General features: G+C 37.6%; 3 protein-coding genes across 7 annotated transcripts in view; 1 reads left to right on the top strand and 2 right to left on the bottom strand.

Moving 5' to 3' along the window:
* Positions 1-108: 108 nt before the first annotated feature.
* On the bottom strand, positions 109-11301 carry mettl3 (methyltransferase like 3). 4 transcript variants are annotated; one of them, XM_084403515.1, is made up of 13 exons: positions 11062-11301; positions 10471-10561; positions 7727-7842; positions 7182-7372; positions 5821-6276; positions 5562-5737; positions 3792-4005; positions 2584-2771; positions 1994-2032; positions 1781-1889; positions 1315-1380; positions 453-565; positions 109-322 (listed from the first exon to the last, which is right to left on the bottom strand). In XM_084403515.1, exons 3-13 carry the CDS (start codon positions 7827-7829, stop codon positions 211-213), a joined length of 1767 nt encoding a protein of 588 aa, XP_084259641.1. In that variant the 5' UTR covers positions 7830-7842; positions 10471-10561; positions 11062-11301; the 3' UTR covers positions 109-210. The 4 variants fall into 4 exon arrangements, with proteins under 4 accessions (XP_084259641.1, XP_084259642.1, XP_084259644.1 ...); XM_084403516.1 differs by lacking the exons at positions 10471-10561; positions 11062-11301 and adding an exon at positions 8550-9046; XM_084403518.1 differs by lacking the exons at positions 10471-10561; positions 11062-11301 and adding an exon at positions 8550-9046 and having other exon boundaries at positions 7182-7369.
* On the top strand, positions 8694-9688 carry pop7 (POP7 homolog, ribonuclease P/MRP subunit; the record flags this gene model as incomplete). Its single annotated transcript, XM_084403521.1, has 1 exon — positions 8694-9688. The coding sequence occupies one exon, from the start codon at positions 8694-8696 to the stop codon at positions 9138-9140; it is 447 nt and encodes a 148-aa protein (XP_084259647.1). The 3' UTR covers positions 9141-9688.
* epoa (erythropoietin a) overlaps positions 11292-23944 on the bottom strand; it is a 25848-nt gene continuing 13195 nt past the window's right edge. Inside the window, exons 1-5 of one of the 2 annotated variants that reach the window (XM_084403519.1) lie at positions 19894-20069; positions 15775-15905; positions 15550-15636; positions 15253-15417; positions 11292-12111 (exon numbers count right to left, since the gene is read on the bottom strand). In XM_084403519.1, coding sequence (XP_084259645.1) covers positions 11959-12111; positions 15253-15417; positions 15550-15636; positions 15775-15905; positions 19894-19909 — 552 coding nt within the window. In that variant the 5' untranslated portion in view covers positions 19910-20069 and the 3' untranslated portion in view covers positions 11292-11958. Of the gene's footprint in view, positions 12112-15252; positions 15418-15549; positions 15637-15774; positions 15906-19893; positions 20070-23944 lie in introns of those variants that run through there. The other variant, XM_084403520.1, reaches the window with a different exon arrangement.

The following is a 23944-nucleotide window of genomic DNA, read 5'->3' as shown; positions in this document are numbered from 1 at the left end:
GATATAGTCACAATAGGGAAGAAAAGACTGTCGGAACTTCCATTTCATACCGACTTGAAAAAATTATCTGTGAAATTATTATCAATCTGTAAGGAAAGACAACTAAAAATGTGGTTCAGCATTTTTATTGAAAAAAGCAAAGTGGTACAAAAGTCTGTTCCTGTGGCAGAGTTCATCCAGCAGCTGTACATTCTCTCACTAGTCCAGTCCTCACATGTTTTTAGGTTTGCAAATGACTCCGTCGGGGTAGCGCTTTTTAAAACGTGCCACTACTTCAGGGTCTAAAAGGTGAATACCGTCCAACTGATTACCAAGAGTTACCCTGGAAAACAAACGAGAAAGATAACAAGTGAGTTAATAAGGAAGACAACAGCACATCTGATAATAACACTCTGTAACTCTGTCTTATAAGTGATTTGGAAATCAAGAAAGCTCCGGAATGTCCGACTCACCAGTTGGGCTGCACATTGTGTGGTCTACCAAACAATTCAATCTTTCTTGTGCCCGGAGACAAACGCTCAATCATCCCATAGATTTCATCTGGTTTATGACTTGTGGAGCGGACCTTTTGTGTAGACAGATGAAACAGATAATACAGATAATTTAGTGTACTGATCATCACAGACTTTTAAAGTGCCCCTAATATGCTTTTTCAAATATTATCTTTCATGCAGTGAGTAATATTGCTTTATAACAAATAAAGTTAGTGTCTCCTAAATTAAATAATCGATTCTGATCTGTTGAAACGAGTCGTTAGCAATTCAGGTCTCACTTCCTGTTACAAACCTACGTAACAATGTAACACATTTGCATAATGCCAGTCTATGGTGTTCATTGGCTGCCCGTGAACAGCGTCTACTTTGACCCTCAAACACTGTAGTTGTAGCTGAGACTGGAAGAGTTTGGTTCGTGTTGTTCATGTCGAGAAGACGCTGTTTTCAGCGCTGAGAATCCACTGTGATGCTCTTCAAGAGAACGAGGACTCGCACTGGAATTGATACGGTAAAACCGACACCATCGTTACTGTTAATATATTCAGATATGATAATGGTTGTTTAGTTTCTGACATCAATCACAACAGACTGGATTGTCTGACCAATCAGAGCTGAGTAGACTTTCAGAAAGGAGGGATTTTAGAGAGAAATGAGGTGATGTGCAATGTATATTATGAGAAAATGAAAGTGTTTTTTGACCTTGGATGCATGTAAACCTGTTGTAGGAGACTCTAAAACAAAATTAGGAACTTTTAAAATAGCATAACAGGGGCACTTTAAATTCATCACTGCTTTATCAGTATTATTGGTTATGACTGACCTCTGCCACTATAACATCGCAATCAAGACCTCTGTTAAAACCTTGTGGGTTTCCTTTTACTCCCACCTGAACAAACAAACAGAAAGAGATCAAAGAGATTAAACTGATCAAAAGCATCAAAGACTGACATTGCAACAAAAACACATCGATGTTTTCGGCATAGATAATAATCAGAAATGTTTCTTGAGCAGCAAATCAGCATATTAGAATGATTTCTGAAGGGTCATGTGACACAGAAGACTGGAGTAATGATGCTGAAAATTCAGCTTTGATCAAAGGATATAAATTACATTTTTAAATATCTTAATAATATTTCACAATATTACTGTTTTTACTGTGTTTTTGATCAAATAAATGCAGTCTTGGTGAGCAGAACAGAGTCCTTTCAAAAACATTTTACCGACCTCAAAAAAAAATCTTCCTGACTCCAAACGTTTTGAACTGTAGTGTATATTCTCACACGTACCAAGCAATGCTCTTTGCCGTGATTCAGCCAATGTCCAGTCCTTCCGGTACGAATGATCCTCTGAAGCTGGTTAGTCTTCACCCAGATAATCTCATCCACACGCTCATAGCTGATTGAGTGACAGAAACAGATTAAAAGATTTCATTTACTGATTTAGTTCCATTTAAAGAGATCACCATCACTTCACATTTTTCCACATGTAGAATCTCCTACCCCCATAGGCTCAGACACTCTCTGCCCAGCTCCATAGCTCTGTGAAGACAGAACATAAACTATTGTTGACCTGCATTTGGATCGTTTCCAGGCATTACATCACCTCCTTTCAAACCGTTCAGATCATTTATTCATACATAACACACATTAAGCTGTTTTAAGAAACGTTTTAAGAAATTGCTTATCATGTCTTAGTGTTAGATGCGAATCAGGGTATAGTCTTGTTTTATATTGTTTTGTTTTAAATTGTTTGTTGTATCATTCACTGTATTATTTGTGTTTTTCTTGTCTTTTACTCTGTTAGCACGTTGGGTGTGAGAAAAGCGCATTAAAAAATAAAATGTATTATTATTATTAACTCCTCTTATGGCATGCATACTATAATGAAAAATGTATTTAGACTCAGTTTGATCAAGTGTGCAGAGTTGTTGAAAGCTGTTGTAACTCTGATATATCAAATTCATCTATGCGATGATCACTACTTTTTGTATTCAGGTTTACCTTTATTTAGTGACGCGACATGGTTTGATTACACCGAGATAAAAGTGTCTCAAGAAGCTTTGTGTGCCCCGATCCCCCAGAGCCCGTACCTTCCTGTCACCCAGAGGAAGAGGAAACCGTCATCCTGCAGAATAGGAATGTTGAGTTTCCTCATCTCGTCGTCTGTGAGCGTTCCGTAGGGAAGCTCCATGTGAATGTCCCACGGCGGGTCGGCCATCACCACTGCAAACTTCCCCAGGATGGACACATCCAGATAACGGATGTCACAGCAAATCCACTGAGATAAGGTCAAAGGGCATGTATCGGTTATACACTACCACATTTAAAAGTTTGAGGTTGGTACGATTTTTTTAATGCTTTTGAAAGTCTGATCAAAACTACAGTAATATTGTGAAAAGAACTGTTTTCTATTTTAATATATTTTGAAATATAATTTAATCCTGTGATGCAAAGCATCATCATTACTCCAGTCTTCAGTGTCACATGATCCTTCAGAAATTGGTCTAATATGCTGAATTGCTGCTTACGAAACTTTTCTGATTATTATCAATGTTGAAAACAGTTGAGCTAATTAATATTTTTGTGTAAATGTTTAAATTTTTTCAGGATTCATTGATAAATAGACCCCAAACCTTTGAACGTTAGTCTACACTACTTTTCAAAGATTTGAGGTCGGTAAGATAAAAAAAATAAAATATATATTTTTTAATTTTATTTATTCAGCAAGGATGCATTACATTTATCAAAAGTGAGAGTAAAAATGTATATTTCAAATAAATTCTGTTCTTTTGTACTTTCTATTAATCAAAGAATCCTGAACAAAATCTGTCACAATTTCCATAAAAATATGAATCAGCACAACTGTTCTCAACATTGATAATAATGAAAATTCAGCTTTGATCACAGAAATAAATTATATTTTAAAAAATACAGTTATTTTAAACTGTCCTTACTGTATTAAACTCAAATAAATGCAGCCTGTTTAGAAAACATTAAATGATTACATAATCTTACCAACCACAAACTTTTGAACAGTAGTGCGTCTTAAAATAAAAATGCAGTTTTAACCATTGAAATCAAAACGAAAATTATTTTTTGAATTTGCGGATAAATGCGAGAACAGCAAATGTGTAATAGAAGAGGATCTGAAAGCAATTACAGATTAGAAACACATCAAGAAACTAAGCCTAATTCTATATTACTATATTATATTGGTTTTGGGTATTTTCAGTTTCAAATCAATTTTATTATAGATTGACAGAAGCAGTGGAACAGGGCAATTTGTCCGATACTGTACCTGTGAAGGAAACAGCTTGCCAACGTTGCTGTCTTCCTCGGTGGAGTGCAGTCCGAGCTCAGCGGCCCCAGCCTGCAGGACCAGGGCATCACCCTCGGCCTCAGGAGGACTGTCAATCTCATAGTGCACATATTTACAAGTGTCCATGTGGAAACAAGTATTCAGGAAGGAGCAGTCGCCCAGGCTCTCGTCTGTGTGTTTGTTGATGATTCGCCTAAGAAAGTCACATTTGAATGAGCATGGCTTTTACAGGTTTTATAAAGGTACATTCGAAGGGTTCACCATAAAATGAAAAGTCGTAATTTACTCACCCTGGTGTTGTTCTAATGCAGTATGTCTTTCTTTCTTTTTCAGACCACAAAAGTGGAAAAAAGACACATTTCCTGCTGGCACTTACGCAACCAAATACAGAAACGCTCTGCAAATAATCAACAAGCATGTCCCAGCCAGGTTAGTCACTTGTTGTGCGTATTTGCAGCGTTTCTGTATTTGGTTGCGTTGTGAGTATTTTTGCAGCACGTGTGTTGTCAAACTGATGAACATGTTTTCTTAATTTGCTGGTGTTTTTTCTATTCACATGTGTTTTCTACAGTTACAGCATGTTGAGCTCTCTCGGCCACCGCAGGATTTTCATTAAACAGTATATTCAATTTTGGTTTGTTTTTCACCGAACCCTATCGTAAACCCCCAGAACACTTGGAATATATGGCATTTGTCGCATTAGACCATTCTGTGATACTTTTGCGTCTCTTCTTAAAAGCTTGACGCTGGTTGCCATTCACTGCCATTATATAGACGAGAGGGACATCTTTTTAATACTCCTTTTGTGGTCCGAAAAAGAAAAAACGGAATACGGCATTAGAACAAAACCAGGGTGAGTTAACGATGACCTAATTTTCATTTTAGGTTGAACTAGACTATTTAAAGACCTTTTTAAGACCATGTAAAGACATTTTAATTGAATAAACTGAAGGGAACACAATGTCAATATGTTCTCTAAAGGTAAATGTCTTGGGAGAAACACATTGAGCTGTATTAGCAACACTTCAGACTTTGCAAAAAACAACTTACAACAGATATCCGTTACTATTCAATTTATTTTAGCTTGAATTGCTCTGCTTCCAACCACTAGAATATGGAAATAAATTTTACATGATACTATTACCGGAGAATAAACTCACTACATTTTCAAGACTTCATTTTACATTTGCATCTTGATTCAAAGATGTTTAGATATTTGTTTTGGAAAACAGGACAACAAATACTGAGGAAGATGTTTGCAATGCATGCAACATTTAATACCACATCTTTATGAATTTAAGACGTTCTGCACTGATTTAAGACCTTTTTTAGGCCTTAATTTGTGTAAGGGTGAATTAAAACCTTTCAAGACCAAATAACAAATAAAAAGGCAAAAAAAAAAAAAAAAAAGTGTTCAGATCCTATTATTATGTTTAATAAATAAAAAGAAAACATGACTATTATGATTACCATTATCTCTATCTCTATTTTCATTTATATAAAATGTATATGGTGTTTAGTTATTTACATTTATGCATTTAGCAGAGGCTGTTATCCAAAGTGACTTACACAAAAGTGATTTGTCAAAGAGCCAATAATAATAGTAATATACAATGGCAGGTTTATTAGACAACTAGATTAGGAAGCAAGCTAGAGGAAGAGGAGAAATGCAGAGAAGAAATAGAATTTGTGTGAGTGTGTGTGCATTGTTGTTTATTATGGTTTAATACTGTGTGAGTGTGAACTGACCTGAAGTGCAGCTTGGTGCAGGGCTGTGGTGTGTCCCCCGACTGCACACACTCTTCTTTAGTCCCGTAATCACAGAACTCCTGCACTTGAGCTCTGCCTCGCGAGCGAAACTTCTCCACGATCGACTGTTCCTTCGCTGAACTGGTGTTCAATAGCTCTAGGATCTCTTGGCTCACCTGACGCACAAGCATGCATACATGAGACTCCACATACATACAAATAGTCAAAGCTTGAGTGATTTGCTACTTAGGTATTATGCCTTTTTGCTTTGCTGTTCCTTAGTGGACTGCTGGCTCAGTAGACTCTCGATCTCCATGTCCAGGTGAGAAGCTTGCACTTTATTGCTCCGCCCCTTTTTCTCAGGTCCGCCCCCCCCGAGCCCAGAGGATCCGGTTAGCTGGGAGTTTGAGGCAGGAGCCAGTGAGATAGAGGACTTCTTGGGAGGGGAAGATGGAGCTTGAAGCAAAGGGGAGGAGCCTGGGGCTCTTTTTTGATGAATGATGTCATCTCCTTTTCTTTTAACGGCGGTTCTTTGCGGCTGGGCTGCGCTGCCAATCATAGCCCATAGTTTGGTGTGGTCGACAGAAGTGACGAGGGTGGACGAGGAAGAGGACGAGGAGGCAGCGATGGATGGCTGACGAACTTCGATTAGCTCTTGAGCAGAAAATTTGAGGAGGAGACTTTGGATGCAGGCATGGGAAACTGCAGACTCAGACTGAGCAAATAAGGAAGAGTGAGAGGGAAGAATTAAAGAAGAACACAGGCCCTGTTTACACCTGGTAGCATGATGAGTTTTGGTCGATCGGATCACAAGTGGACGACGCTAAATACAGGTGTAAATGGAGTCTAAACCGTTTGGAGTTTGTCCACTTTCCACCACTTCCAGAGGGAGTCAAAAACACATTTGACCGGATTGCTTTTGTAGTGTAAATGCTCATGTGGACGAATGTGTTCGAACAGCCACAAAAGACCGTCTTCTCTCCGTCTACTGACCTCATGCGTAACATTATGGGAAGCAGCTAGACAGACAGGATTTAAACTCTGTCGGCTGAAGACCCAAGTTTGGTTTGGAGATGAAAAACGTGTCAAGCACAATGTTCTCTCACCATTCCTGATTTCTAACACACACTCACAGCGTTCGGCTGATCTTGTGACTGTCAGAGCAGAAACTAAAGCTGATGCTCTCCATGTGTTTTTCCGTCGTCTCCGGTCGTGATCATATGTAAATGGCTTATTTTTTTGTCCATTAGAGCAAAAGATCTGAAAAAGCCCATACATTTACCACCTATAGACCCCTCCCTCAAGGAAATCAGGACAGAAGTGGTTGAAAGTGAACAAAAGAGACACCAGGTGTAAACGTATATGTGTCTTCATCGTCTACTTGTGATCCGATCGACCAAAACGCATCTTAATACCAGGAGTAAACAGGGACATAGAAACACAATAACACAGATATGAGTGTGTCTGGAGCATTCACAATAAAATGTGTGACTCAATTTATGTTTCTCATAATCCATATACTTCACAGTTCTGACAACTTTACTATTTTTCTAAAATGTGGAAAACAGTAACAGCAGATGTGTGACTGGTAGAGTACAAAAGCACGTTCACAGCTCTTACAGTGTTTAGTTGGTTGGTGATTGCTAGGGAATCAGTAGGCAGAGAAAGACTCAGTTCGGACAGGTATCCCAGCAGTCTCTTCTCTAGTTCTGGATCGGGAGGCTGTTCATCTTCCACCTGTGGAGGACTCTGGAGAGCCGGTCCGGGACTGTCGCTCCTTGCAGATCCACCCTCAACACCTCCAACCTCTGCTAAAATAAAAACCAGAACTAAATGCATATACAGTAGGTGGCACCATATACTCACTAATTCACTTACTGCAGAAATAATGGTTGAAACCTGGTTCATTCTTTCTTTGACACATCTTCAAATCCTCAATTAGTTTTTTTTAACATCACTTATTCTGTTCTGACAGAATCCTGTGTGTTCTCAATGTTCAGCACTTAAAGGCAAGCAAATAAAGCTGATTGTATCAGCATCAACGTGGTAACTCTCATCACATTTCTGGGCAGTTATATTTCATTAACAAGTAAATCAAATACCACTTAAGACACAGTTAATCGTTTTGCAGATCTCATAGCATGTAAAGAAGTTAGTCAACACACCAGTGCCCAGCTGAGTTGGGTCTTTTCTTCTCCTCTGCAGCCTCTCTCGCAGGGAATCCAGCTGCTTTTTGTGCGCCTGGATGTGACTCCATGTGTCCGACATGGTTTAAATGAAACTAGATAGACAGTGAATTAAAAAGACCTTACAAACGAAAAAGATTTCATTGAGTTTAGTTTACGTCTAGTAATCCAACGCTGAGTGACTGCACTAGTCATACACACTACGCGGAGGAACTGGATGAATTTCAAAATAAAAGACACTCACAGCGCAATATTCCCCATTTAGTAATGATTAGTTTCATACTGGTACGGAGACAAATATAACCTTTTTTTATACATGTTTATTTTATTTTTATAGCAATTTATAACTATACAGTATACGGAATAAGCTCATATATTATTTTCAAAAACAGGATAGTATTATGTAAACAAACAGAACGGCTTTAAGTATCAGTTCCTGTGTGAGAAGCGAGAGGACTTCCGGTATATGAGGAGAGAAGACAGACCCGCCGAAACGAAGATCAGTGTATTTACCAGCTATTTAGCGTAGAGCTGAAAAAACAACAACAAGCTATTCTAATTCAAGGTACGATTCACAATAAAAAATAAAAAAACCGACAATATAATTGTATGTAGCATATCGATTAATCCGTAATGCTAAAAAACATACACTCAAAACATACAGAGCGAACAGTGTATATAGATTCACAAACGAAAGACTCGTATGAGTCGGCTCGTGTTCAGTGAGTCAGTAACATACAGCGCGACTAGCCGAGTCCCATTCCGGAATGAATTATTCATACGTGCCGCCGGTTCTTTGTACCTCCCACGCTGGTTCGAGTCCCCTCGAGTTGGACCAGTTACACAATGCCAGTATGCACACAAATGTCTTCTGTGAAGAAATCACCATTAAACATTGATTAACACGTCTGATTCTCTTTGTACATCGCTTTTCCAGTGATTTGTCATGGCCGAGCCACGCAGTCCAGTGTCAGCTTCTGTACCCCACATCCCGATGGTGCTGCCCGCCCCTGAGGGCTCGTCTCTTGAGATGGACCCGATGGAGTACACCCTCCGCAAGCGTCTGCCTCGCAAATTGCCCAAACGACGGAACGACGTCTACGTCAACATGAAAACAGACTTCAAGGCCCAGCTGGCGAGATGTCAGAAACTTCTGGACGCTCATAGGGAAATCTGCATCCACGGTCTGGGACTGGCTATCAACCGGGCCATTAACATCGCCCTACAGCTTCAGACGTCCAGCCAGGGTGCGCTGCAACTGGCCGCCAACACATCCACCGTAGAGCTCATCGACGACCTGGAGCCCGAGGATCCAGATGAAGCTGGAGAGCCACTTACGCGCACCCGTAATAACTCGGCCATCCACATCAAGGTGTTTTATCCCAACCCGTAGAGCCAGGATCAGTATCAGTTATCAACACAAAAAATGGGAAATTCAAAGACTTCATAAACATTAATTGTAAAGTTTGTGGTGTGCTTTAAAGGCGTTGTCTGTTTTATTTGGTACGTGTTTTGGTCTGGTTCAGACTGAAGCTAAAACTATTAAGCCTTGCATTTGAGTTTGCATATGAACTTTATTGCTTTGGTGTACCAAGAAGTAAAAAGGAAATGTGCCATTTCATATGTTTCCCCTTTCAGAAACAGTTTATGTATTTATTTTTGTGTGTGTGTATACTAATGACCATGCAGCAGTTGTGCTGGCAAGTAAAAAGACATTGTTGGACCTTCCTGCCTTTCCCCCCCTCTTCCTGTATATACATTATACACCTACATTTATCAATAATAATATCTATGAAAAAGTTCAGTCAGGATTCTGGTCCCATTATAGCACAGAAACTGCACTCGTTAAAATTACAAATTACTTGCTTCTAGCTTCTGACCAAGGCTGCATCTCACTTGATCTTAGTGCTGTGTTTGACATTATACATTAAGACGTACTCTTAGATCGATTACTGTTATCATTTTGTTTATTTCAATGGAGAATTATCCAAGTTAACATCAGTAAATAATGGAGTGCCACAAGGGTCTGTTTTAGGCCCTCTGCTATTTTCAATATACACTCTTGGTAATATTATTAGAAAACATGGAATTGTTTCCCACTACCAGATGAAATCTCTAAATTATGTGTTAAAGATATAAAATACTGGATGACCAGTAATTTTCTTCTATTAAATTCGGATAAGACTGAAGTATTACTTATTGGACCAAAAACCTGTACAGAGAATCTTAGAATACAATTTGCATCGAGACGGATGTACTGTTACTTCATCCTCTACACAGTTAAAGAACTGGGTGTTATATTAGACAGCAACTTGTCTTTCGATAATCATATTTCAAATGTTACAAAAACAGCCTTCTTCCACCTCAGAAACATTGCTAAGCTATGGCACGTTATCTGTCTCTGATGCAGAAAAGCTAGTTCCTGACAAATTTTCAATATATTGTAATCATTACGATTACAACTTGTAATAATTGCTTTAATGAGCTCATTGTTTCTGCCTAAATGAATACATGATGTTAGTTAACTGCATGGTTTGTATTATCTTACTTATTAACTGTACATTTTTGACATATGGACATTATGTTGACAGTCACCTCTGATAACAAATGACTCTAAATTGTAATGTAGAAACATGCATTTTCCAGTGAAGCTGCTTTGAAATGATATGTATTGTGAAAAGTGTTATACAAATAAATCTGAATTGAACTGAATGCAAGGATACCTGACAGCTGTTGACTGACCAGTAATATATTCGATCTTCTTTCAGAAAGTATTACTGGATGAAAGTGTTTGTCCAGCCATTCTTGACCAGACTGTAAAAGAGCAGAAATGTTGGTGGTAAGGCGAAAAGAATGACACAAACTGTGTTCAAAAATATTTAGTGGTGTGACTAAATTCCTTCAGAGGAAACAACATGACAAAAATGCAATACTTATACTCCAGTTGTGGCTTAGGCATAATGTATGCCTATATTCACTCTATCATATCATAGCTATAAAAAAAAGTTCACCTTGGAAATGAATGTATTTACAGAATGGTGAGCAGTGTATTCTCAGCAGAGATGCTTCATAAGACGAAAAGAAAAACTTCCTCTCTCCTTGTTTTTAGCTAAGAATAATACTTTGTATTTGAATACCAAATAACATTGTGATGAAAGAACCACACAACAGCAAAATAACAGGAAAAAACATCTACAAACATACTTTGTTGCACCCAGACAGTGACTGACTGACAGATGTAAAAAAAAAACAGGCTATTTACGAAAAACACAAACAAGTTAAACAGAAAAAGAGAAACAAAATGTCAACCTTACGATCATTTCCCAAAGGAAAGTATGCAGCGTTGAGCGTGAAGTGGAAGTAATCTAGGATGTTCGTCATACACTAATCAATATTTTTCCTGGCACCAGCGTTATCTGTACAAGGCCGCGCTCATCGGCGTAATTCAGACATGAGCAAACGCAGAGCCTCATCAGCTCTCTCACGAAAGCTTTCAATTCCCCCGACACAAGCAGCAATCTCGTCCTTCTTCCTGTTCACCCCGACTGACCCGTAAGAATTCAGCATTACAACCTTCCTCCTCTGACAGTTTAAACATTCCCTGCAGCATTCTCAAAAAGTCACACACACATACACACGGAAATGAATATAAAACCTACAGTGCATAATTAATATTGATAAATAGTCTTCTCGATCAACAGTTCATCGTTTGGAGGTGCTTGAGGCCATGGTGGATGGAGGAAGAGAGGTTTTCTCTTGAATAGCTTCAGAGAAGAACCTGCAAAAGCCAGTGATTCCAGCTCTAGGAAATATATATATAATCTATATAAATAATGACAATGACATTTCATAAGCAATACAAAACACGTTTAAAGAGTCATAGATAACCCTTCCCAGTCGAGCTGGGAAAGTTGCATCAGTCATATGGGGAAAGAGGAGTGATTTCTTGTAGTTTTATGATGTCTTCTGGTTGATTTTTTGCCGGGTAACGCAGGTGGGTTTGCAAATGCTCGACACACAGTGAGTAGACAGCCATTGGGGGCGCTTAGCATTCTGGGGGATGTATTCTTTTCCCTTTGTGAGTAAATCTTTCAAAGTGCTACAACTCCCAGTCAATTCAAACTTCGGCGACATATCCTTTGTAATAGTCCATATCCTGCCTCCTGATATGAGGAGCTTCAATTAGTTTGACTCTTGCCCTGAATTGTGTATCAGCTGACACCTTGACGGCAGACAGGTGCACTGGCCAGCAGAAGACGCACTTTTCCCCGCAGGAAGTTGACGTGGACCTGAAACAGCTCTGAGATTGAGGATACTTTCTGCGTCCCCTTGTCTTCTCCACCACTGGTTGGCGGTACATATTCCTGAGAGACAGAGAGAAATGAAAGCGTAAATAAACGTATACAGTGTAACTCAAATCAGGGTTATTATCAGTTGCTAAAACTATTAAAGCATTTCTGTTAATTGAAATAAAGCTGAAATAAAATAAAATATAAATAATAGTTGGAAAAACTTGGATAAAGCGAAAATGTAAAATGTTGCCTTTAAGGGAGTCCTATAATGCTTTTTAAAATGTTCAACTTTCTTTAGTGTGTAATGTTGCTGTTTGAGCATAAAAAAGGCCAAAAGCACAAAGTCCCTCCAGCGGGAGTTATTCTCTATATCAGTGTCACTGTTTCTGAACTCCCTAAAAAAGCCTCCATTGTAGTCTTGAGTTTTCTTCCAGGAACAAACATGTCACAATGTTCCTCATTTAGATAATTCCCACCCCAAAGCAATCGCAGAATAAAGGGATGAGGCCAGGTTGAGTTAGTTATTAGTGTGTTGAAACGGGCAGTGGCATGGCCTAAACACATTTAAGCACACTGCACTTTTCAGAAGGAGGGGCTTCATAGAGACAGGAACTAAACAGAGCATTACTGACAGACTGGAAAAAGAGGAGCTGCAACAATGGGAAATATGTGAAAAACAAGGTGTTTTTAAACATTCAAGCAATGAAAACCTCTTCTAATAGAGCCCAGAAACAAAATCAAGATGTTGTAAAAGGGTATAATAGGTCCTCTTTAAGTTGAAGCACTAAAATGATTAACTGGAAATAAATAAAAAATAAAAATAAAATAAAATAAAAATAAACCAAAATAGGTTAAAAAATAATAATAAAATGACAAAAGCATACAACGAAATTACAAAAAAATTAAGCAAAAACATTTGCATGAAAAGTAAAAAATTCTATTATTAATATTAATAAAACTATAATAAAATTAAAATAATACTGACTCAAATATTCTGTGACAGTTTTACATTTTAGACACACAAATTCAAGATTTTACATTTTAAGCAATCTTTCTGTATTCACTGTAAGAAAAGAAAAAAATCAGTAGAAAATTGTAAGAGGTACTGGTAATTTTCTGCCAGAATATTTTTCATTAAGTTTATGTACATTTTCTTTAACCATAAAACACAACACAATACAACGAGTAATTAAAAAATGTGCACACACACAAAAAACAAAAAACTAAATCCGGACAAATTCCTTCATATAAAGACCCTATTTTAACAGACTTTTTAGAGTATAGTCCCATAGTTGCTGCTTGTTTTTATGTAACACTATGACACAATCAAAGTGACGAACATGCTCTCTTCCTGAAGCTGACATAAGTTTGTAGTACACTGCACTTGATTAGCATAACATCCATTTTCCTGTTCCCGTAGCTTGAGTAGTAGAGCATGACATGACGCAAGCAATCAAAGCCAAGGTTGTGGGGTTTGATTCCCAGGGAACAGACAAGCTGATGAAATGTAGATGTAATGTATGCATATTGAATCAAATGTATAGCTTGTATGGACTGTACAGTATGTTGCTTTGGAAAAAAGCATCTGCCAAATTTAGTTCTAACTTAAAGGGATAGTTCACCCAAAAATGAAAATTCTGTCATCATTTACTCTCCCTCAAGTTGTTCCAAACCTGTATGAGTTTCTTTGTTCTGCTGAACACAAAGGAAGATATTTGGAAGAATGTTTGTAACCAAACAGATCTCAGTCCCCATCGACTACCATAGTATATAATTTTTCCTACTATGGAAGTCAATGGGGACTGAGATCTGTTGATTACAAACATTCTTCCTTTGTGTTCAGCAGAACAAAGAAACTCATACAGGTTTGGAACAACTTGAGGGTGAGTAAACGATGACAGAATAAAGGTCCACGAACCGGGACTCGAACTCTGGTTGCCTGAAGCACGACGGCGCTACATGTTGGTGCACTTGCCCACGAGGCTATCGGCGCCGACTGTTTTGTTGTTTTGAAAGAAATGAATACTTTAATTCTGCAAGGACATATTTATTTGATCAAAAGTTGCAAAAGATTTCTATTTCAAACAAATGTTGTTCTTTTGAACTTTGTTCATCAAAGAACCTAGAAAACAAATTTTTCTAACCACAACAGTTTTCAACATCGATAATTATTCTTGAGCAGCAAATCAGCATATGAGAATGATTTCTGAAGGATCATGTGGCACTGAAGACTGGAGTAATAATGCTGAAAATTCAGCTTTGATCACAGGAATAACTTACATTTTAAAATATATTCAAATAGAAAACAGTTATTTTAAATTGTAATAACCCTATGAAAAATAAATATACTAAAATGTATTTAAAATACATTTATTTTATGCTAAGTATACTACAAATACATTTACATATTTATGTACTTAATATAAATTCCCTGCCATTGACTTTTTCGGTATACTAAATTGGTATACTTAAAGTCTGCTAAATTTTGTATACACTTAATGCACTTTAGTTATCCGGGAATAGGTCCAACTAAAGAAATACTTAAGTATATTTGATTGTGCTAAAGTGAAACTATTGCAAGTACTTTAGGTGAACTTTAAAAATCTTGCATTTAAAGATTGATATTATACAGAGATCATACTATCCTTCCTAATAGTGATATTAAAACACATTATAGGCTTAATATTAATAAATGTGCATTGTGCAATAAAGAAGTGCTCCGAGTAAAGTTTAAATATAATATTTATGTCAGTCATTCTCAAGCAATATGTCAGTAAACATGCTAATGGTTTGTAGTATACTTAGTATTAAATAAATGTATTTTTATTAGGTTAGGACAGTCAGAAAAAAAATACTATGAAAGTCAATGGGGTCCATCAACTGTTTGTTCCACCAACATTCTTCTAAAAATCTTCTTTTGTGTTCAGCAGAAGGAAGATATTCATACAGGTTTGAAACAACGTGAGTAAATGATGACAGAATTTTCTTTTTTGAGTGAACTATTGCTTTAAAGATAAATGCTAGAAGAAAGCATGTTTTTCCTTCCACTCAAAAATGGGCATTAACAACATGATATAATAAATGATCTGTGGGGTATTTTGAGCTGAAACTTCACAGACACATACTGGGAAAACCTGAGACTTATATTACACCTTGTAACAAGAATCGAATAAATGCAGCTTTGGTGAGCAGGAGAGACTCTGTGTAACTCACCGGTATGCTGAGACTTCGCACAACTTGTCTGATGCTGACAATGTTTCTAATAGTTGCATCTATGTTGGATTGTATCACGTCAGTCTGATTAAATGCCTGTAATGAGCTGATGGCCTCGTTCAGCACGTGAATGCCTGACTGGACCTCCTGAGCTTGCTCCTCTATCTGAAGCGACATACAGAAGAGAGGAATATTAAAACTACATGCAGTGTTAAATATGTTATTTATAATGGTATTGATTTTGGAAATGACTATTTTATATTCCAATCTTCACAACAGTAGCTTCATGTAACTTACATTCATCGCTTCCCAGACATCAAAATCAACTCTGGTCAGAGGAACAGTGAAGTTTGTTGCACTGCTGCAATCATCCTTACACGCTCTCTGCGATAACAAGAACATTCACACGCTGAGAATTAGCTTGACCCTGTGTAAGATCAAAATTGCACAGATGGAACGCAAGAATGTGTCCCATGTGAAATTCTAATGAACAGCTTTAGCCGTCATGTGAATGTCACTCACCATAGCAGCTTCTGCATCCCATGCCTCCTTAATGTAGTGGTCGAGGACGCGCAGGTCGCAGATGGGGCGTAATGGGGAGGACAGGCCTGGACGGGTCCACTCCAGCACCATCAGCAGTAAGGCAAAGAGTCCTGACACACACAGAACAGATGAAGATCAGTTATAAACGAATTCAATCTTTAGATGAGATTTAAAAAAAAGCCAGCACTTTTACACTTATACTCTCTAGCAAGAGACTATAGCATTCAAGTCAGGACAAACAGATTCCAGGGGTGCGTTTCCCAAAAACTTTGTTAGCCAACTAGGTTACCAACACACGAAGAAGAACTGCGGGAACGTCTCCGAGATGCTTGAAGAAACCTTCCTGCAAAGCTACCTGAAAAACTATGCGCAAGTGTACCTGGACAAAAGCCGTTTTAAACGCAAAGGGGCGTTACACCATATATTGATTTGAATTAGTTAATAGAAGTTAAGTCATAAATAAATTCAATTTGTGATTTTATTTTTGAAAGCATTCTCACTTTACAGCATTTTAATTCAATTCAATTCAATTCAATTCAATTCAATTCAATTCAATTGTGTCAAAGAAAGACTCCTTGTGCATACACAAATCTCACTGGATTATTTCAATTAATGGCAAAAAGAATGTTTGGAAATGTAAACTGATATTTCCTACTGACACTACACAGCAAAATATATAAATATGCCTAAGACTATAGGGGGATATTAACATGCCCAATACTTTTGCACAGTACTGAATATATATATATATATATATATATATATATATATATATATATATATATATATATATAGTACATCAGTCTGGCGAGTAAACAAAAAAATTTAATAGCCAATGACGATTCTATTGCCAAGGTGTGTGTAGAGGGTTTTATAGACGCCAGCAGTGACTTCAAGACTCTTAAGGCAAATTCACACAGCATCGACAGACACAGATCAACGGCACCGTCACTTGATCTCACATGACAAAACCCGACAAATGGCGATTTCAGCTTTCAATCAGTGAAAACAAGTGCCGACCAACAGCAACAGCCGCAGACAGGGGAAAACCACTGATCCCACAAAGTGTCTGTTGCTGTTGGTCGTCGTCTGTGAAGTGGCCTTTAAAGGCAAATTCACACCGCACCGACAGACGAGGACAATCCCGAGATTACACTACGCCACTTCTCTGAAAGACACCAACAGATGCCATTATTTTCATGATGTGTGTGCAGTAAATAGCCATCTGTAAATAAACAAACCACTGTAAAACATTACTTGGGCAAACAAGCTAATAAATAAGACCTGTAACCAACATTTTGACCTGTAAAAGAGGTCAAGATTAAAGCAATTGAAAGAAGAAGAAGAAGAAGAAGAAGAAGAAGAAGAAGAAAAAATCCTAAGGAAAAAGACAACACCCACACAACGCTCGACTATACTGTCTATCTGGAATAAAGAGACGGATTACACAGAAAGAGTGTTTGTGTGTGTCTGGTCTGCAAACTTTAATCCTCTATCACATGCGTGTCAGAAACCTATTGTCTGAGTCAAAGCAAAAATGAAATGATAAAAATACATATTTGCAGTGGCAACAAATTGTAATTCTAATCTTTTCCTATCGTCCCTCTCTTTACTCTGCCGAGCTCAAGCCTTGAGGTTCGACATTGCTTGTCCACTTTTAGGGCAGATCAGCACTGAGTGAATAAGGATTCATCCTATGCAGCTGGCCGTGTGATTGAACAACATTTATTTCTTATTGAACATTTTTGAATGCACTCTTTCAGCTTTAGCAGGCTATGACGCAACAGGACTCTGATCAAAGCGGATGTACCCTCTGGAGATGCTCTGATCTTGAGCACATGAAACACTCAAAGTTGGGCCAAAATTTTCAGAATCAGAATTTTCTTTCTTTTCTTTGCAAGTTTTTCTGCTGGCCTCAGCTTGACAAATCACTTTACTGCTGATCTTGGCAGAGAATGGCGTCTTGTCACGAAAGCAACAGAGGTTCTGTTGACAGCATGACCTATGGAAAAACCAAGAACTGCTGTAGAAACACACAGAGTCTGTCTGAATGCTGCAGAACGCACGTCCACCAAGTAATCAGCCAATCCCTAACAGCTACATTTCATCTGACCAAGCCTCCAACATTTTACAGTCACGTAATTTAATTACATGTAGCCACTTAAACAGCCACGTCCATCTTTCATTCAGTTATAGTGACCCAGCAACGACGAGGTGTAGTTGCAGGCCCCCGTATACACATTTGTTTTAGTCACACTATAAAAGTTAGGACTCAGTGGGAGTCAGTTTACCGAGGCTGCATTTATTTGATCAAAAAAAGATAGTAAAAACGTAATGTTGCATTGTATATTACAATTTAAAACAACTGTTTTCTATCTTTAATATATTTATGTTAGCTTGAGAAAGTAAGCTAAATTTAAACAGTATCTCCTTCTAGGAATTTCAAGCTACAACCACCCAAACTCGGGTCAGGCCTGTTGGGTTGCTATTTATTTTCTAAATGATCAGACTTACGATTTTCATTAATCGGACGATCAAAAACATAATAAAACTTTCAAACAAGGCTTTGTCAAGCCAACATAAAAGTTTGTCCCAACGAACTTTACTGACCCCAAACTTTTAAACGGTAGTGTACACAGTACACACTATTAGTGGGTTATCATATACACATTTAATTGAGTTACAAAATGTAATAAAAAAGTATAAATAATTGTCAATAAGAGTGAAATCAATATAATTGAGAATTTTAGTTTAAGAGGAGGAATGAAGGAAGTTGATTAGGTTTTCAAGGGGCTACTTAAATTACAACAATTAAGCCATGAAAAGACAAATCATTCACTCGTTTATAGGGCCTTAGATTTAAACAGCCAGAGGCAAGAGGTTGAGTTAAAGAGAATCACTCAGTGGAGAATGTGCTGCTAACTCTCCATATCCTAGCACAAACACAAGGCTTACATACCTCACTGCAATGACTAAAGGATAGCAGCAGAAAGAGGGGGAGAGACTATATCACATGCCTTACTCTCCAGCAGAGGGAACCGCCAACTACACCGAGTGTCTAAGGGCTTGAAGTTAGGATCATAGCCAATGTTAAAGGTAACAGGGGAAGTGCCAACACTAAATGCCAACAACTAGAGTCTATTTTTTGCCTTGCAAGAGAGAGCACTGTCAAAGTGGTGAGTTTTACCCTTGGTAAAAACCAAGGACCTTGACCTTAAAATGTAAATTCGATTTTTTTCATCAAATACATTGACTGTGTGAACACTTCATTAAAATAATAATAATATTTCATTAAATTGGACTTCGGCTATGGAATTGTATGGCATTGATGCAATTGTACAGGAAAGTACAATTAAACCTAAAATGGTTAAATTACAATCTACAATGGTACAATCTACAATTTGTTCTTAAAAATGTAATATTGTAGCCTATATATATATATATGTGTGTGTGTACATTGTGATAACTTTCTTTTCCCTTCTTGCAGGGGAAACCACTAGAGAAGTCATTTGTGAACATCCGATCTGTCTACAAGCTTTTTTTCTGCAAAGTCACTCTCATTTTCAGAATGAATTTGCTAGTCTATTGTCAACTTCTGATGATGCAGCACTTTTACACAGTCACAGAGTGAGTCAGCTCTCGTTGTAATGTAAAGCTCATGCTTGTAAAGATGCCAGGTCATGCATGGGAAATTCCAACACAAATTCATTACAAGAAATACTGATAGCTCAAAACAACCCCCTTTATGAATAATACCTTTCATGTTTACCAATTAAAATCCAATTTGATTGATCACTATGAGAATATGAGCATTTTTTTTTTTTTTCGTATTATAATTCCAGTGATGATTTGCTCCACCATTCAATTCACTTTCACTTACATCCTCACTTTCGTAGTTTCAAATTATTAATAATACCAGTTAAAACAAAAAAGTATATATTTTTTTTGTTTATATTTGCATTTTGCCCTATGCATTGATAAACAGTAAACGATTAACGTATTGCTTGCTATTCATTGCATTGCAACAAAAACACAGATTTCCACTTGTTGCTAAGCGCACATGTAAAGCCAAATTTTGTAAAAGCGTAAGGATCTTACCTGAACCGTGAAACATTCGCAAAGCAACTTGGCATTTTTCAAACACATGATTAAAAATGACAAATATCGCGCAAAGACAGCTCGACTGGTGGCGCAAAAGACATGGAGAGACTGGAGCACAGATGCATCCAGCCCGGCGCGCTGCTTCAAGTCCTCTGTGGGACGCACACGCGATCAAATACAATGACACCGTCCCTTCCCAGGAGGCACGTACTCAGATCAGTCAGGCTTATTTGGCAAGCTTTCTATGAATGTAAATGCCCCCTCTCTCCACGAAAGCGATTAAGCAGAAAAGGTGGAACGCTCTCACTAATGTCAGAGGTGGAGAATGGACCAGTCATCCACGAGACAACTACAAAATGTTGAAGAAAAAAAGAAAAAGGCTGAGGTCGTTGAATTTACTCACTGGTTATCTGCATCTCAGAATCCAGTCCTCACAGGATCCTCTCCGTTTTGTCCATAGCTCCGTCTATAGCCCGTTAATTGCAACCAAAGCTTTTTAAGGTATTGTCAGCACTCATCGGTTCCGTAATGCTTAGCTATTTATTTATTTTCAATCCATGACTTTGAAAATAAAAAATTAAATATAACAGTCTCGTGATAGTTATCAGATCAACTTCCTGTTTTGGAAGGAATTAGTCTTTCATTGTTACTCACATAATATCTGGTTTCTCAAAGTAGGCTAAAATAAACAGTGTACTAAAAAGGGCTTCCTCTCAATGCAATTTCTACAATGATCTTTTAACTGCATTTTCCACTTGGCATACTTCCAGGTAAGGTGGTAATACAAAGAAATGAAACAATAGTCACAATTATGTACCCCTTTGTGCTTTGTATTAAAGGTTGGTCATTTTGTTCAGGGATCAGGGAGGCAGATCTTCATATTCATTAGAAGTATAGGTCCTGTCCACATCGTTCAAAAGTTTGGGATCAGGAAGATGTTTTAATGTTTTTGAAATAAGTCTCTTCTGCACACCCAAGCTGTGTTTATTTGATCCAAAATATTGTGAAATATTATTACAAACTGTTTTCTCTTTGAATGTGTTTTAAAATGTAATTTATTTCTGTGATCAAAGCTGAATTTTCAGCATTATTACTCAAGTCCTTACTGTGATCCTTCAGAAATCCTTATAATATGCTGATTGGATGCTCAAGAAGCATTTCTTATTATTATCAAGTTTGAAAACAGTTGTGTACCATTTTTTTTTTTTTTTTTAAGATTCTTTGATGAATAAAGTTCAAAAGAACATCATCTGAAATAGAAAGCTTTTGTAACATTATAAATGTCTTTACTGTCACTTTTGATCAATTTTATACAGGGGGACTATCTTCACATAAATTAAAAAGCCAAAAACCCAAGAATTAAATCTAAATGGGTAACAGTCAGAAAAAAAACATTCTGGGAAAGTTGTTTTGTGACTATAAAAAAATAAAATAAAAAAAACATTCAAGTTTATCCTAATCCTGGATATATATTAGCAGTCACTTACCTCACCTGTGGGACAATTCTTCCAGAATCCCTTCACCACATCAACTCCATTTCTTAAATTTATATTAATTAAGTACCAGGAGAACTTAAACATCACCCTCCATTGTGAACAGCAAAATCTGTTTACTTTTACCACTCTCCAGGATTAGGCTTTAGGAACATATGTATCGATAAAATCTGTGCTGATCAAGTCAATCTAATTTGCAGACCGAATTGAGAATTTCTCAAAGTTCTTTCAGATGCCATTTGGAGTTTAACATGAACTGAAAAACAATATAAATCCTTGCAAACCTTGCAAGGTTTGTCAGTGTGAAAAGTTTTCTACAATCTAAGATCAAAGGGAAAATGTATCAGAACTACTTTATATTTTCTGGTAAATGGACAAACATACATATATCATTTATTTTTGGCATTTTGCCTTTCTTGGTATAGTATAGATAGACAGGAAGTGAAGTGGGAGAGAGGGGGGGATAGGAAACGTCCACAAGCTGGGACTCGAACTCAAGTCACCCAAAGCACAACCGCTCCACGTGTCAGAGCGCTGCCCACGGGGCTATTGGCTCAGACAGCCATAAATATTATACTTCAAACGGGTTTAGTAGCTGGCACAGAATAGTGTAATCCAGGAAGATACGAGTCTGTCCAGGAAAACATATTAGGTCTCTGGGAAGACAGAGAGTGTCCAGAGTTCAAAGATCCTGATTTTATCCTCAGGGATCAATAAAGTTTATCTATACATATCTAGAGGGCATTCAAAACAGAATCTCTATGTATTTTGTCTACTACTTACAGCCAAAATTGACTGAATTAAAATGATGTTCATGTTGAGTCAATTGGAAGTTCCTTTTTAGTGTCTCCATAGTTTAATTGGTTACTTTTATCTTGCATGCTCTTTCAACCAGGTCTGTTTGTTGAAGGGTGACAGGGCTGGATAGAGGTTGTTTGGGCAACAGTTGTACAATGTATGTATTAGGATATGAGGCCCAGCTTCAATCAGTTCTAAGGATAGTCAATATGAAAACCTCTCTATGTACAGACCCTTTCCAAAAAATTTGAATATTTATTTCCATAATTCCATTCAAAACATTAAACTTCCATAGATTATAGATTCAGGGCCCACAACTTAAACGATTTCAAGTATTTAGTTGTTTATTTGTACATAATTTGGGCTTCCAGCTCATAAAACCCACGAAAACAGGATTTCAAAAAATTAGAATATTACATGAAATCACACAGTAATTACACAGTGATACCATGGTCATTGAACCAGGTTTTGGTTCTTTTGGCAGTGTGGGCAGGTGCAAATCCTGCTGGAAAATGAAGTCAGCATCTCCATAAAGCTTGTCTGCTGAAGGAAGCATGAAATCTCTGAAAATGTCCTGGTAGACGGCTGCGTTGAGTGGACAGCACAGTGGACCAACACCAGCCGATGACCAACACAGACTGTGGAAACTTCACACTGGACTTCAAGCATCTTGGATTGTGTGCCTCTCCATTCTTCCTCCAGACTCTGGGACCTTGGTTTCCAAATGAAATGCAAAATTTGCTCTCATCAGAAAAGAGGACTTTGGTCCACTGTGCTTTATTAAATCCAGAGTCAACGCAGCCGTCTACCAGGACATTTCCAGAGCACTTCATGCTTCCTTCATTTTCCAGCAGGATTTGCACCTGCCCACACTGCCAAAAGAACCAAAACCTGGATCAATGACCATGGCATCACTGTGTAATTACTGTGTGATTTCATGTAATATGTTTATTATTAACTTTTTTCGTGGGTTTTATGAGCTGGAAGCCCAAATTATGTACAAATAAACAACTAAATACTTGAAATCGTTTAAGTTGTGGGCCCTGAATCTATAATCTATGGAAGTTTAACGTTTTGAATGGAATTATGGAAAGAAATAAACGTTTCCATGATATTCTAATTTTTTGGAAAGGGTCTGTATAAACATTTTCCAAATATAAGAATATTTTATGGTTAACAAAATATATATATGTCAACATTATGTTGTTAACGCATGCGATCAAAATCTTTAACGCATTAAAATAATTTTACGCAAATAAATTACTTTAGCACTTGAAATTGCCTCATTAACGTAATTTACGTCACGCAGTTAGATGATCTTAGAAGTCAGGAGTCTGTAAGTTGTAAGGAGTTGTAAGCTGTAAGGAGTTTGTAGCTGTACGATTTATGCTGTCTTAAGAGCTCGCAGGCGATTTTTTTCTCTCGGGAGAAATCGCATGGAAATGGCTGATGCTTGTTTGGTCGCGGCTCGCATTGTGTGAGAGGAATTACAAGCCGAGAACGTTATGAGCTCCTCCCGACCTCCCGATCATTTTTAGACATGTTTATGTGTGTATAGGCTGGTGTATAGGCTCCCTAATTGCCAAATCATGCACAACCACGTCACATAGGCTAGATCTATGAATATTATTATATCCCAGTGGCTGCAACTCTACAGCTGTAACGCTTTGATCCACAGAAGATGAAGATGATTATAAAAGCACATAAGATTTATTATGAACTCAGAATAACAAGCCATCATACGAAAGTGCACAGAC

This window comes from Rutilus rutilus (assembly GCF_951802725.1).
Source record: "Rutilus rutilus genome assembly, chromosome: 3".
Taxonomy (NCBI): Eukaryota; Metazoa; Chordata; class Actinopteri; order Cypriniformes; family Leuciscidae; genus Rutilus; species Rutilus rutilus.
This window is presented reverse-complemented; position numbering and strand designations above follow the sequence as displayed.

What these genes read in the sequence shown, in the direction of transcription:
- mettl3 (XM_084403515.1), bottom strand. Translation starts at nt 7,829, where the DNA reads ATGTCGGACACATGGAGTCACATCCAGGCGCACAAAAAGCAGCTGGAT. An exon ending in TGCACCAAGCTGCACTTCAG is followed by an intron (nt 4,006 to 5,561) that starts GTCAGTTCACAC and finishes TGACTTTCTTAG; the next exon opens with GCGAATCATCAACAAACACA. An exon ending in ACGGCAAAGAGCATTGCTTG is followed by an intron (nt 1,381 to 1,780) that starts GTACGTGTGAGA and finishes TTGTTTGTTCAG; the next exon opens with GTGGGAGTAAAAGGAAACCC.